At 43.8% G+C, this 16317-nt stretch overlaps 1 protein-coding gene across 2 annotated transcripts in view; it reads left to right on the top strand.

The window, feature by feature from the left end:
- ADAD1 (adenosine deaminase domain containing 1) overlaps positions 1 to 16317 on the top strand; it is a 756025-nt gene that overhangs the window by 163593 nt on the left and 576115 nt on the right. The window contains exon 3 of one of the 2 annotated variants that reach the window (XM_085641551.1): positions 6795 to 6983. The exons of the other annotated variant lie outside the window; for it this stretch is intronic. Coding sequence (XP_085497677.1) covers positions 6795 to 6983 — 189 coding nt within the window. The remainder of the gene's footprint in view (positions 1 to 6794; positions 6984 to 16317) is intronic. 2 annotated transcript variants of the gene reach the window in all.

Here is a 16317-nt window from a genome sequence, read left to right as displayed (position 1 = left end):
ATTATCGTGCTGGCCATGGTATTATCGCGCATCGATTATGGCAACATAATCTATAATGGGGCTCCTGCCTATGCGATCCACCGCCTGCAGTTGGTACAGAACCAGGCTGCCCGCCTGATTCATGGCCTACCTAAATACCATCGGGCCACTCCACTGCTCAAAGCACTACATTGGCTTCCGGTGAGAGAGCGCGCCCTTTTCAAACTTGGCTGCCTCACTTTCCAGGCTAGGTCGGGTACTGCCCCCGAGTTCATATGCTCAGCTATTAAGCCCTACCTTCCGGGCAGAGAACTTCGCTCCACTCATATGGCTCTTTTAGCTATCCCCCGTTTTAAAAAACAGAAGTCTGGTGGAGCGAAGTTCGCTGTTCTTGCTCCAGTCTTCTGGAATTCCCTTCCTGCTGCCCTCCGCACATCGCCTTCTTATCTACAGTTCCGGAAGGATCTCAAAACCTTCCTATTTGTGCGAGCTTACACTGCCTAGCCCTTCCAGCTGCTGCCGTCCACTGCATCACACATAGCGCCATGAAACCGCCTGGTAAAAGAGCGCTGAATAAAAGTTTTTAAATTCAAATTCATACTCTCCACTACTCATACTCTCTACCACTCACACTCTACTACTCTCTCTACTACTCACTCTCAACTACTCACTCTCAACTACTCACTCTCAACTACTCTACTACTCTCTACTACTCTACTGCTCACTCTCTACTGCTCACTCTCTACTGCTCACTCTCTACTGCTCACTCTCTACTGCTCACTCTCTACTACTTGCTCTCTACTACTTGCTCTCTACTACTTGCTCTCTACTACTTGCTCTCTACTACTTGCTCTCTACTACTTGCTCTCTACTACTTGCTCTCTACTACTTGCTCTCTACTACTTGCTCTCTACTACTTGCTCTCTACTACTTGCTCTCTACTACTTGCTCTCTACTACTCACTCTACTACTCACTCTACTACTCACTCTACTACTCACTCTACTACTCACTCTACTACTCACTCTACTACTCACTCTACTACTCACTCTACTACTCACTCTACTACTCACTCTACTACTCACTCTACTACTCACTCTACTACTCACTCTCTACTACTCACTCTCTACTACTCACTCTCTACTGCTCTCTCTGTACTACTCTCTCTGTACTACTCTCTCTGTACTACTCTCTCTGTACTACTCTCTCTGTACTACTCTCTCTGTACTACTCTCTCTGTACTACTCTCTCTGTACTACTCTCTCTGTGGTAAATATTTCGTTACCGGTACTATTTTTTATGCGGTAAAGTCTTTTAAGAATAACTCAGTAAATATAAGAGGCAGAATCCGTGGTATTAGAGGTTTTAAAAGGGCTTTATTCCAATACAAAGGAAGACAATTCGAATTGTGGGCCTTCTATTCCATCACCACGAAAGTTCAGGAAGGAAGGAGCATATATTATTGACAGGTAATCATTTTTATAGAAAAGGCATTACAGTGAAACAGATGCAGTAGGCGTAACAACTGATAAGGCAAAATAAAATATGCATGCGTAACTAGAACAGGCGTAACTAGAAAACGTCATTTATACATGATGTCACAAGTGGGTGGATCCATAAAAGAATCCTGCAATGTCAGCAGAAATGTCTGGCAAAGATGCGCGCGCAGCCGCATGACGTGTGATTGACGTGCAACTAGAGAGTGAAGGGGACTTGACATTTAGCTCTACATGTGGAGACAGAAGTCTGGGGTTATGTCAACCTAATCCCAAATCATATCTAATATCCTATGTTTAAAGAACTGTGTTATCCAAAAGGAGAGGTCTCTTAGGATAGAATCTTATTCTATACTGACTATACTGACTGTTAGTGCGTGTACAAGCGTCTAAGTGTCTACACTAGATGCGAGGGGGTAGGAATATTCCATGGTAACGGGGCTATGAATTACTTTCATGAGGACAGCGAGGCCTGGCCCCTTTGCACGGTAGCTGGAGGAATGTTTACCTAAACTACTAGACAGGAATGCATCGGATGAGGAACGAAGGAGATAATCTCGAAGGTGAAATACAGTTTTTGGCAGACGATAGGCTGGATCAGGCACCGTTAGCCGCGCAAGGAGTAAGACAAAGTTCATGGTCACAGATGCAGGCTCAGACTGGAGCTTTCAGAGGCAGAAGGCAGGAAAAGGCTTGATGACAGGATTCGGGCCTACTCGCCTGAATCTGTGAAATGTGGAAAGTGAACCATATAAAGTCGGTGGCCTTTCATACTTAGGAATGGAATATCTGACCCATTCATGGCGGTTCTGAAAGAGGACATGTTGACGGTGGACGCACATATATTTGCGTCTTCAAAACTGGAGCAGGAGGGAACATACATGTACTTATAGCATGCACATGGAGCCGTTCACATGGAGCCGTTGGGGTCTACGATAGGGGACATAACTGATCACAAAATTCATATTTCCTCAACTCTCTACTACTCACTCTCTATTACTCACTCTCTATTACTCCTTCTCTACTACTCTCCCTACTACTCTACTACTCACTCTACTACTCACTCTCTACTACTCTCTACTACTCCCTCTCTACTACTCTCTACTTCTCACTCTCTACTACTCTCTCCTACTCACTCTCTACTACTCCCTCTCTGCTACTACTCTCTACTACTCTCTATTACTCTCTATTACTCATCCTATACTCTCTACCTCTCTTCCTTTCTCTACCTCTCTCTCTACTACTCTCTACCTCTCTACCTCTACCTCTCTACCTCTACGTCTGTACCTCTACACCTCTACCTCTCTCTACCTCTCTACATGCACACATATGCACATATATGCATATGCATTTATATATATATATATATATATATATATATATATATATATATATACATACATATATATATATAATCTGCATATCTATATAAATGCATGCATACATATACATATATGCATGTTATGTACATGAAATTTTGAAAAACACTAATAAAAGCAAAGCTAAAAAGCCACCTAATTGCAAACAGAATTGCTTTAACTTAAACAAGGGTGAGACCTATTGCATTTTCAATGCTTGTTTACTTTGGTTCCATCAAGAAGGCATTCAGATGTGACACATTTGCCATAAATTCTGAATGGTAACACTCTAGTTGCTCATTAGATCACTGTAGCAAAGCTACTGCTCACCAGGGAAGTCTGCTGCTGGTATTGAAAGTGCATGTTTCAGTCTGCATGTCAGAACTTTTTAATGAAATAGAAGAGGATTTGAGAAGTCAAAATGTGCCCTAAGTTTTCTTTCTGCAGCACTAATCATAATTTCTATGGCAAAATGAACCCCCTCATTTTGTTCCTTTGCAAATTAAATGTTTTAAATGTTACCACTTTATTCCAATCAAGATGGCTTCAGGTGTGCCATACCTTTGTCATAAGTAAGACTGTTAGCGCTCTAGTTGTTCTTTAAAACACTCTGGGATTTCTGTCATTGGGCTATACTTGGGCTACATCTCGGTGATATTTGTGCTATATTTGGGCTCTTTTGTCTCTGGTGGCCATCTTGGGAGACTTGTTATGAAGTTTCCTAATTTCCTCATTTACTGCAGTCTCCTCAGTAGGCATACTGTCAGTTTTTTACTTTGATTCAATGAAGGCATTCAGATGTCACACATTTGCCATAAATTTAGAATGTTAGCACTCTAGTTGCTCATTAGATCACTGTAGTAAAGCTACTGCTCACCAGGGAAGTCTGCTGCTGGTATTGAAAGTGCATGTTTCTGTCTGCATGTCAGAATTCTTTAATGAAATAGAAGAGGATTTGAGAAGTCACTCAAAATGTGCCCTAATTTTTCTTTCTGCAGTACTAATCATACATTCTATGGCAAAATGAACCCTCTCATTTTGTTCCTTTTTAAATTAAATGTTTTAAATGTTACCACTTTATTCCAATCAAGAGGGCTTCAGGTGTGCCATACCTTTGTCATAAGTAAGACTGTTAGCGCTCTAGCTGTTCTTTGGAACACTCTGGGAAGCTGCAGTAGAACACAAACGAATCAACTGACAGTCTCTGCCCTTGTTGGATGTAGATGTTTTACTGAGAATGTCAGACTTCATTCTCACATGACTGAGAAAGATAATGTGAATTTACAGAAAATATGCTCTCAGTTTAGCTTATAGATCACCTTCCAAACCTCTGTGGGAAAAGCATGTGAAAATAGTTTTCTCTCAAACATGATTCATGATATCCCAGCAGAAGGCTTTTTCACATGGTAAAATCACCTTAGAACATACAACAATTCCTAAAATGAGTATGGTACCATCAACAAATGATTTATAATGTAAGTAAAGTCTTAAAACCTTCTATTAACTGCAATGCTTTTTAATGAGGTGCTATCATGTATATTGGTCCCAAGATGGCTGCCAACACTTCTTGGATGAAGTGCTGACAGCCAATCAGATCTCACAATGAGATGTGTGGTTAGGCTCCGCCCAGATATGTATATGATTTTACTTTTGATTTTCTCAGGAACTACTGAACGGATTTACACCATATATGCAAAAGGCACATCCCTGACCTGAGGACTACCTCTTTGCCAAATTTCAAGTAATTCTGTTCAGCCGTTCGGGCTGTACCTTCGACTACAGGTCCTATGGGAAAATGCATGGGGAAAACGCATTTTGGGACCCCCCTTTTTTCTCAGCCCCCGCTTGACGAATCATCCCGAGACTTTCAGGGTAGGAGCTGAGCGGAGCGCCCCATTAGTTTTGAAAATTTCACGAACAGAAGTCAACCGGCGCCAAAGTTATTCAAAATAGAATTTTCAGATTTCCTATGGGAACTCGGTCCTAACTATAACTATCTACTGGCGACCGCCAGTAGATAATTTATGTGCTCCTGATATCCCAGACGGGGATGACTCCTGTGTTTTTTTTATTTATTTATTTATTTATTTTTTTTGTTCTGGATGTATCTTGCTATCCCCGATTTGTTCGCCTCCTGTATTGTATTGTTATTTCTGTCTGCACTCCTGTTCTAGTTACCTTTTCCCTCTGGTATCTTAAAAAATGCACCAACAAGACCCGTCAGTGTCCTGTGCATCTTCACAGCTGTAGTTCCTGACCCTTGCCAGAGATAACTTTGATTACAAAGATGGCAGTGAAATCAGTTGGTGTTCCTTGCCTGTACAGCTGAACAGATTTCTGCATCTGTGTATATTCATTCATGTTTTCTAATGCCATGTAGGAGAGCCTATTACATTCATGCTTTCTGTACTCTTAAATTGCCCACCTTCTTGTAGCGTTTACTGGCAATGCTGCCTTTTCATGAACAGACACCTTGGGTTTCTTGTGCTTACAGCAAAGCCTTGCATTCAATAAACTGGATGAGCAGTGGGGGGAAACAAAACGTGTATGGGGGAGGTTCGGGGGCAGTCATGACTGATATGTTGCCACTGACCACATGAAGAGCTAGCCTCAGCACTTTTTCTGCCACAATTATGACATAAAACCAGTTTCTGAGCCTTGGGAAAAGACCCCTCGCTTTCCTACTCTAACAAGGCAGAGAAAATATTTCTGCATGGCGGCAACGGTAGCAGCGAAGGGAAAAGTAAGCAGCCTCTTTAGGGGTGGCCTTGCCTACATGGCAGCTGTCTCACTAGATAATGCGCTGTCGGGTTTTGCAAGTGTTGTCAAAAGATTTCTGATCACAATCCGCCCTCACCCCAGAGAGCAGTCACACCAGAGAGGTAGGGGAATGGATGCCAGAGAGAGAGACGAGCAGCACGACCAACACTAATTCAATATGAGACTCGCTGATAAGTCTCTGGTCACAGCCCAGGTATTAAGGGACTATCAGGAGCTAGAGCGACCCTCTAGTTAACAAGAGAAAATGCACGTAGCTCTTTAGTGTTAATCAAAAATACATGATGGTCCAAACAAACCTATAATAACCATGTGTGCTCGCCGAAGCGTGAAGGGTGCGTCAGATGGAACCTAAGCCAGGAGGAAGTAAAGTTGGTGCACCCCAAACTCGGACAAATAATCAATACATCTGAGCAGGGAAAGTGAATGGCAGAAACAGCCAGACAAAGTCACAACAGAGTCCAGAGAGCAAGGGGCAGCAAACGGGCGATTGTGTCCTAGTTGTAAAGGTAAATCCACAGAAAACGCCAGAGCCAAAATAGAATCTGAAGAGCAAGGTCAGTGTAAACAAAGGGAAAAGACACAGCAGGTCTTCAAATAAAGAGATCAATGTCTGTATACAGGCAAGGAGGTTAAGGAACAGAGGAACCCTACAGGGAGAAAATAATGAAGGTGAGGCACGGCACCAGTGGATGAATTAGCAACAGTGAAGACGCTGTACAACGTGAAGTTGCCAGACAGCTTCCCAGTGTCCTGAAGTTTAAATGCTGCCTGTCGTGAGTCAAAAGCCCCTCCCTGACCAAGGCCGATTGGCTATTCACAGTGCCCCTTCTGCCATTGACGGGTACACCACAGTATTAATGGGACGCGCCTCCGCGGTTTTATCGTACTCCTCCTAAAACCTCAGCGCCTTGCTGATTCCTGAGAGGTGGGTTCTTCCTTGTGGAATAAGAAGAAATGGTTGTGAGGATATAATATTGAAGGATGTAGGTGTAATTGATATTATTGTAACTTTGTGATAGCTAATCTCGTTGAAAAAGCAAGTAAAAAAAAAAATTTGATGCCATATAGCAAATCCGATCATTTGCACTGTTTGAGGTTTTGCACTCACTAAAATGTTGTGTAATCAAATGAATCATCAATTTACTGCAGCTTTGGTTTTCATTTTATCATTTTATTTTTTAGGATTTTGTCCAGAACCCTTTTTATCTCAAGTTGTAGTGCCTCCTTCAGCTGCATCTCTTCCTCCCAAAAAAATACCGAAAGAATTGATAATGAAGTACAGACGTGGAGAAATTAACCCTGTATCAGCTTTACATCAAGTTGCACAGATGCAGCGCTTGGAGTTACAATTGAAGGAAACCGTTACTACTGGTATGCTGATGGTCTTCATATGCTCACATCTTTCGTCCACACCACCAGGGCCAAATTATTTCCGTCAATGGGTTCATACTCCATTGTATTGCGTTCACTTTTTTGTATTGAAAAACAATTAGCTAGGCCTGCCACAGTTCTGGATGCTAGTCACTGTAAGTACATGTTACCATTAAATGTCCATAAGTGCTACTTTAAATGCCATGAACCCCCGTCTTGTGGACTAAAAGGCCAACTTAGGCATGACTTATTCATATTTAGAAGGGAGGTTTGCAGTTTTTAGACTGCTACAGCGTAGGCCTGGGTTTGGAGTATCTTTGTAGTTGATGGCACAATAGGTGCTGCAGTCAGCTCATCGTGTTTAACTTCCAGACCCTGGGTACTCCTTGCACCAAACATTAGGACCTTATAGGTAAGTTAAATATGCCAATTAGAAGTATTCCAATTCAAACATGTTTAAAGGTGAGCACAGGCCGTTTACCACTGGTTAGCAAGGTAAAGTGAGCGGAGTTCTAACATCAGCTTAAAAAAAAATAGTCCTGCAAAAGGTGCGAAATAGGGAGTGACAGTGCAGAAAACGCAAATTTAGTACACAGTTCCTATCACTCATTTATAGAAACTTCAGTAAAATTAATTTGTTCCAGGGTCCTGGTAGTTAGACACATTCTGCACTGCAGTTTTAGTTAGCACGTTTTTGTTGGCTTTCTTCTGATACCACATGTTAGTTTATTTTTAAAATAAAGTAGTAATACCATACACCTGTCAATGCATCCAGGTTTTCCTTGCTTTTTAAGTCTCTCCTACTAAACCATGAATGCACTGTCTGTAGTGAAACACATTGTGTGCTTACTAAGCATATAGTGCTTGGAGCCGCCCCCAATTGCTTACCATTTATTGGCTTTCCTGTCATTCTCATTTGCCTGCTTATTATTTGTGTTTCAGCTTGTTAATCTAGTTTGTTCCTCCCGTGGAGGATGGCCTCTTTAGCATCATATTTGATTGGCTGGCATATGTGCTTCAGCTGCTTTCTTTTCAACTAATTGGTTTCTTTCAAGTTAAGCATGGTACATTTTTTTTTTCAGCTGTCTCCATTGTGTATTTCTCTCTCCTTGCACTCAATGTTGCTGTGTGCTTTGCCCCCATGTGCTCCCCATTGCTCTCTCTCCAATGTGCTTCCCTGTTTGGTCAACGTTGTTATGGCCAGTTGCTTCTCCTACCCATGCCCCTGTATTGCTTCCGTCCTTGTGTTTGAACCCTCAATGTTGCTTCCGACCCCAACGCCCTCTTTAAAACCAATTTCAGTGATCAGTGGCGCTGGTGTTCAATGCATTGTTGTCTACAGAGTCTTCTGGCACCCCTAGCTTTGTCGCGCTGAACGCCATGTTTTTCTTTTTCCGTGCCTCCAACAGTCGTGTGGTGCACAGTCTTTGAATAGTTTCAGTGTATATTAGGCCATTTCTGTGGATTTTCAGCAATTATGTTGTCTTTTTAGACTTTGTCTCCTCCCAAGTCTTCATACTTAAATTTTTTGGAAAACCGGAACAAGGTAAATTGTGTTCCTCACCGATCTTCACCCGTCATCTCTTTGGTGTTTGGGTATAGGTTACGATCCCTCCTCTTATGATGTTTTTCTGAGCATTCACCCAGAGGTGCTTGGGGAAAGGCAGCCAAATTGATTCCCTGGGCACAAATATATTTGCCTTTGGCAGTTTGGCTCAGCATTCCGTAAATGTGACTCACCTACATGCACAGTACTTATGTGGTCTGTGACAGTTGTCACCTTTGGCTGTCAAATAGAATTTTCTGAAAGTTACTTAAGGAGCTGCTGGAGGACAGAGTGGCGGATTCCAGGAAGATCATGTAGCCTGGCCTGTCCACTGAATGTGATTGAACTGTCCATAGAATCCTTTGTAGCGTTAAGAAATCATACATGGATGTGTTGTACTAATTCTTCTGATGTCTAGGCTTAGTTAATCAACATGCCTTTTGATGGGCAATGACTGGGACGAAAATGTATGATACATAAACACTGGGGTTTACCCAAATCACCCTCCTATACCTGGGTAAGGAAACTGCATATTATGCAGAAAGAATGGCATGGAGGAATCAATATCTCTTCATTTACTTAGTCATAGGGGAAATCAAATTACCCTATCAGTAGTACAAAGTCCTATTTCAATTTAGGAAGAGCTCATTAAAACGGTACACATACCACGGAGACATACTTTGAAAGAATCGATAATTGTTTTAGTTTTTAACTGTAGAACATACAAATACATATATACATAGACATTTACATCACAAACATACATAAACCAAATCTTAGTTGCCTGTACCCACTTATTTCTATAATAATCCGTGTTCACACACCTAATCTGGTTAACACACTGCGAGGTAGTCCTCTATGCACACAAGGTTGCAACACCTCTACAGACATCTATCGTGTGCTTGAAAAAAATCTAAAATAATTCTTGTATTCAAGCAGACTCCTACCATCAAAACTGTCGACGCGGACGCGTTTCGGCCCCCAATTTCTTCTGGGCCTCCTCAGGACGAGGGTAAGGAAACCAACCTAAATTAATCCAAAAATATACATTTGTACAAAAACTTAAACAACTGTCCTCTCAGTCACACAGGGCATGCTGGGTCCAACTCATGCAGGGAAAGACAGAATCTCATCAAAAATAGTTATCAAAAGGTGTAGAAGAAATCGTTGAGATGCTACGCTATGTGAGGTGACACCACACCGTGATGGCTTAGTGTCCTACCCGGGCTAGAACGAAATACATTTCGTGTACCACTATCAAGAGACACACATGCACCCGTAACAAATATTAAATCAAGGTGCCAGGGAAAGTGCAAGAACCAATAAAGAAAAATGTGTATATAACTACACCTCACGTTCAATGCTCTCACATGAAACAAACAGAAATGGATTGTGGTCGTACTTGAGGCCATCAGTGCACTTCGTTGTGAAGATTAAAGTGAACCAAACACGAGGTTCAATCGCCTGTAAATAGATGTTCATGCTGTCAGGGCATATTTTGTGTGGACTCCGCTTATTGTCACAATTTACTAATATTTAAAACGAGGTCAAAAAAACAAGACAAATGTTGCGCCCTTACATACCTCTCAAAATCGCAGTATATTGTCTATTTTGCAATGCACTCCTGGCGTCTGCTCGCTTCTCTCATGCGGGTAAATCCTCGCTGCAAAACGGAATAACTAAGCCTCAGTAACTCTGCTTGTCTAATATATAACCGTCATTGCAACTTTCATATGTCCAAACACCAGGTGCTTCTTACCTCTAACTACCGCCACGGGTCGTGTAGCCAAACACTGCAAGTTACTCCGTGGGTCCACGGTTATGGACGCTTGCACTAGGTCTCAAGATATTTAAAACAAACAGGAAGTTTATGCTGCCCTTGAAGGGGTTGAGCAGAGTCGGTCCAGTTCTAGGGTGTCTGATCTCAACTCTCCTGCTAAAGTTTCAAAGGCAGTATTGGCTATTTAGAGGCTGTTTCTCAGGCAGCAATAACAACAGAAGCCTCAAGCTCTGCAGCAGTTTTTCTGACCTCAAATGTGTGGGATCTGGGAGAGGCTGCAGGCAGTGACTATCTTAATCCTTCACCAACCCCCAGAAGCTAAACCCCTTTGATTGCTAAAGTAAGAATATAAATGGGATATCAGATGTCTGTTGGTCCAATGGCTGTGTTCTGCCAGCGATGAATCAGATCCTACAGACCAGTGGGAGCTGCAAATAGTGGAGCATGGATAATCTGATATTTTGAAAACCTCCTCTCACACATCTTAATGATAGCGATTTCTCAGAGAAACAAAGGTATGTTAGAGGCATATGAGCTGTAGATCATATGCTATGCATAGATCGCCATCTAGTGTTGGGTCCGGATGTTTACGCTTTGTTTTTCTTCGAAGAAGTCTTTCCAGTCACAAGGTAGGTGACTCCTCCTTTCGGTGATAGTGCACATGGGCATCGACTCCATTGTTAGATTGTTTTTTTCCGCCATAGGGTTTCGGATGTTACTCGCTGCGCTCCGGTTCGACACAGTTCCTTCGGTTTCCTTCTGTGCGCAAGACACTCAACCACGACGGTATTGTTTCCGATCGCGTATACTATTCTTCACGTGTGGGATTTTCGGGTTAAAACTTTCGATTCGGAAAGTTAGTGGTGGGCCGTCAGGCTTATCAGAGTCGGTTTGAATAGCGGTCGATGGAACGCACTCCCTTTAAATTCTGCCCTCGGTGCCACGCAAAATACCAGCGCACCGACTCACACGGGAGTGCGATACCTGTGCTTGTCCCCTGAGCACAGAGAAAAGGACTGCGACGTGTGCAAAGCGTTACGCTCCAAGAAGACTTTCCGCGATCGTTGGGCTCGACGTCGCAACATGCAAAGTCAACGCACAGCCTCCATTCCGGACCTCTTCAGACCTCATTCAGATGAAGTAGCCGAAGACGCGATTGGGCCAAAGAAGAGCAACAACTGATATCCGTTTCAGAGTACTGCTCCGACCAGGATGATGACATCCCACAGGGACAACGTACTGTGAGTAAAGAAACTCCCTTGCCCCGACATCCACCTCAACCCAAAAAAAAGGCTCAGGACTAACCTGCGCCTTTAGGCCCCGAGATCACCCTTCCTTCGGGCTGGACACTGAAGCCTACCAAAAAGCCTTTTGGCTCCGAAAAGCCCCAATCCAAAACCAGAACAGAGCTGAAATCTTTGGGATCGGAATCTAAGTCTGGCTCCGACTCTCACCCATCGGCACCGAAACACACTTCAGATCCAAAAACACCAGCCCCATAACCATCTGCACCAAAATCATCGGCGCCAAAACAACCGCAGGCACCGAAGTCACCAAAAATACTGTTTCGACGATCTGCTCGATAAACCGGACCCGAAACAGAAAGTGTTGTAAATTCATCCAAAAACTGGGCATATCACCACCACAGTGACTCTAAAGAGAAGGACTGATGCTGAAAGGAATATCACATTCCTTTGAAGAAGAGAACTGTCGGAACTAACTCTTCCCCTCCTCCTCTTCCTATGTCCTCTCCTCCTTTTCCAGTCTATACCTGTGCCTACTTCACCTCAACATTCACCACATACACCTGACAACCACAATGATGGGGATGATAATGGGGATGACTATGGTCAGCCAAAACCTGCAGAACCATGGGACGACTACAACATTAACTTGCCCACAGGCAATGATCCTGACCTATACCCTACCATCCCTCTCCACCAGACGACTGTGTAGGTTACATTGAATTGCTGGGTAGGGCTGCCAATTACCATGGGGTGCAGCTCCACACAGATTCCCTCGAAGAGGATTTCCTTTTTGAGACCCTTAGCATTACTCAAGTCATAACACACTTTACCAATGCTCAAGGGTATGATCAGACATGTGGATGAAATCTTTAGTGATCCTGTCAGGGCACGTATCATTACCCATAGGGTAGGCAAATAAGTCCACACATCTGACCCAGCGTACATTAGTGGACAATTACTGTTGGGCTCGCTAGTAGTGTCCAACACACGCAAGAGGGCTAACTCCCAAACCACAGGCGATGCTCCACCCCCAGATAAGGAATCTAAGCTTCTTGATGCTTCGGGAGAGAGAATCTCATCCCGCGCAGCAAACTTCTGGTGCATATCCAACACACAAGCATTGCTAGCTAAATACGACCGTGCGCATTGGGACAAGATGGAACAATTGCTCCAATATCTACCCCAAGAACAAAATCTAAAGCTGAAGTACTGATAAGGGAGGGACAACTTATTTCCAACAATCAAATCAGGTGCTCCCTCGATGTTGCAGACACAGCTGCCAGAGCAGTCAATACCAGTGTCCTTTAAAGAAGGTACGCCTGGCTACATATCTCTGGTTTCAAACCCGAGGTTCAAACCTCTATTAAACACACCTTTTGATAAGGAACACCATTTTGGCCCAGTGGTGGACTCTACACTGGAAAAGATGAAGAAAGACACTGAAGTGACCAAATCCATGGGGGCGCTTCAGTCACCACAAGGCCGTGGTTCCTTCGGCGCCTTTTTTTTTTTTTTGCAAAAACAATTTTTATTGCATTACTCAATTACAATTGCCAGCCGCAATATCCACCATATCAGTGGTCGTCTCCCGCAGATAGAAACCATTGCATAATACAGTGTAGACCACTTCCAATTACCAATGCACTATCCCCCAACACCCCCCCTAAGCAAATGCACCCTCCCCCCACCCTCATGTCAGTGTGCCATAACATCAGGTGCCGGGATAAGTCTTTCTTGCAAGTAGCCGTGTTAGTGGCCTTCGGCGCTCTTTCTATCGAGTGGGGTCTTAGAATTCTTCCTCAGAAAATACCTCTACCTACAAGGGTAATAACCAACCCGCAAGCTCCACGAACTATTTCCGAGGGTGTTACAGAGGAAATAACGGTAAGGGAAGAGGTAGAAGTTCAGACACACGCACCTCCCCCTCCAATACAAAACAGTGACTCGCCTCTTCTTCCCCTCAACCACCTAACACCTGCCGGGGGAAGACTGTCAAACTTCTTAACAGCTTGGCAGTCAATAACAGACAAGTGGGTTCTGCAAATTATCCGATCTGGTTACTGCCTGGAGTTCATCACATTCCTCTAAACATTCCCCCAAAGTCACTCAAACTCTCCCCGGATCATCTACACCTCCTCAAACAAGAAGTACAATCTCCTCTTTTTAAGAGGAGTTATAGGGCCTGTACCGCTAAAACACCAAGGGTCGGGTGTGTACTCCTTTTTTTTTTTTTTCCTAATAACAAAAAGAATGGGTCTCTCAGACCAATCCTAGATCTCAGAGAATTTAATTTTTACATACAATCAGACCATTTTCACATGGTAAGAATTCAACAGGTACTACCTCTTATGCAAAAAGGGTTACTTTCTGTCTACTCTAGAGTTAAAGTACACCTAGTTTCATATTCCAATCCACCCTGCTCATCACAAAGTTGTCAGGTTTGTGTTAGCGGGCCAACACTACCAGTTCAAGGTACTCCCATTCGGAGTCACCACTGCCCCCAGAGTCTTCACAAAATGTATGGCGGTGGTAGCCGCTCATTTCAGGAGACAAAGCATCCATGACTTCCCATACTTAGACGACTGGCTCATCAAAGCCAGCATGTACCAACAGTGTCTCAAATACACTTCCATAACCATCAAGTTAGTGCATCGACTAGGGTTCACAGTCAATGTGCCAAAGTCATATCTTCAGCCAGCCAATATTCAGAACTACCTAGGAGCCAAAAGGCTCTGGCGTTTCCCAAATCAGCCAGAATTCGCAACATTTAGGCTTTGGTTCTCCAGCTTCAACCCAATCAATCTCTTCCAGCTCGGGCTTACAGGCAACTGCTGGGGATGATGGCATCTCGCATTATGATCGTCCTGTATGCCAGGCTCCACATCAGTCTGCTTCAGGAATGCTTAGCCAGTCAGTGGAACCAGTCCCACAGTCTAACCGATCTAGTGTTGGTAAGCAGTTGTACTCCTCTCTCTCTGCAGTGGTGGAACACACAACATCTGTCAAGAGGACAGCCCTTCATAGACCCGGTTCCCCAGACAGTACTAACAGTGGACGAGTCTCTTACTGGCTGGGGTGCTCATCTACAGCAACACACAATACAAGGCCTGTGGAGTCCCCAACAAAAGTTGCTCCCCAACAACCATTAAGAGCTCCTGGTCATATTTCTAGCCCTCAAAACCTTTCAAACCCATCTGGCTGGCAAAGCTGTCCTGGTCCGTACCGACAACATGACAGCTATGTATTACATACAAAAACAGGGAGGAACACACTCCCTCCAACTGTCCCACCTAGCCCAGGACATCTGGAGGTGGGCTATTCATCACAAAATCTATCTCCTAGCAGAACACCTCCCAGGGGTAGACAATCAGATGACAGATCTGCTAAGTCGTCAGACACAGCAAGTCCACGAATGGGAACTACACCCTCAAGTTCTCCTCCCATTCTTTCAAATGTGGGGCTTTCCAGACATAGACCTGTTCGCCACGCACCTAAATGCAAAATGCCCAAACTTCGCGTCCAGGTATCCACACCCACTGTCCAAAGGCAATGCACTATGGATCAACTGGTCAGGGATATTTGCTAATGCTTTTCCGCCTCTCCCACTCATTCCATTAGTGGTTCGGAAACTCAAACAAGTGTCCCTGACACTATTCCTGGTTGCTCCCACATGGGCACGTCCACCATGATTCACAACGCTATTGGAACTCTCGGTAGTTCCTCATCAAAAACTACATCTTACACCCGTCTCCTCACCCAGAGCCATGGAGACATAAGACACCCAGATCCCAGTCAACTCCATCTGGCACCTGAAGTCCTAGAGTTTGGGTAACTTAATCTACCGCCAGACTGTATGAATATTATCAAGGAAGCTAGACATCCTACCACAAGAGCCTGCTATGCAGCAAAGCAGAAGCGGTTTGTGATTTACTGTAATAACAACCACACCAACCCGCTTGATGCTTCTGTCCAAAACATTATATGCTATTTGTTACATCCTCAATGTTCCAATCTAGCATACACGTCCATATGTTTAAGTTCTAGCTGCATACCTGCAAAATAGAAAATATCTAGCTCTCTTTAGAGTACCTGTCATGGAAGGACTCGAAAGGGTTATTCCATGAGACTTCCACATGCTCCAATTTATTTTTTTTCAAAACAAATTTTTGATTCTCCAAACATCCAAAAAGAAAGACCAGAAAATGGAAAAAGGGGGTTTCTGTTACATACATCAGATATTTAGGAAAGTCACATTATAAATGGGGTTATTTAAGGCACAGTTATGGCCCCCTAAGATGTCCATGCCAACTGTTCAGGCAAAGCTTATGATCATTGCAATAGGTATGTTTCAACCATTGAAAATTCCTATCCCCAACTAACCGTCCACCCTTCCTCCCCACCCCCCCAGGCGTGACACTTAAGTGCTGGCTGCAAGAGGTCAGTAGAACTGTTATCTCAGTGGGCCAACTTACTTGAATGGGGGGTTGCTGCAGCGGAGTGTTATCAGGCTTGTGTGTCTAGCGCCACTGCTAACGGTGAGGCTATAGCGTGAGGTGGGCGCAGAGCTATCTAAATGTTAGACCATGACTGCTACAGGGGCACCTGCGGATGCGTCCTCCGCATCTTCTTCGGGAGATGAGTGCTACGATGAGTGTTTCCCAATCTCTTGCCCTTTCCAGTGCCTTTTACCTCCCTGTGCAATTCGCTATTTGTAACTTAATCACGACCTCACATTCAGCCCATTTTAGATATTCTGCTTTC

The sequence above is a fragment of the Triturus cristatus genome, chromosome 2_2, assembly GCF_964204655.1.
Source record: "Triturus cristatus chromosome 2_2, aTriCri1.1, whole genome shotgun sequence".
NCBI classification, from domain to species: Eukaryota; Metazoa; Chordata; class Amphibia; order Caudata; family Salamandridae; genus Triturus; species Triturus cristatus.
Note: the sequence above shows the minus strand (reverse complement) of the source record. Positions and strands in the feature narration are given on the sequence as shown.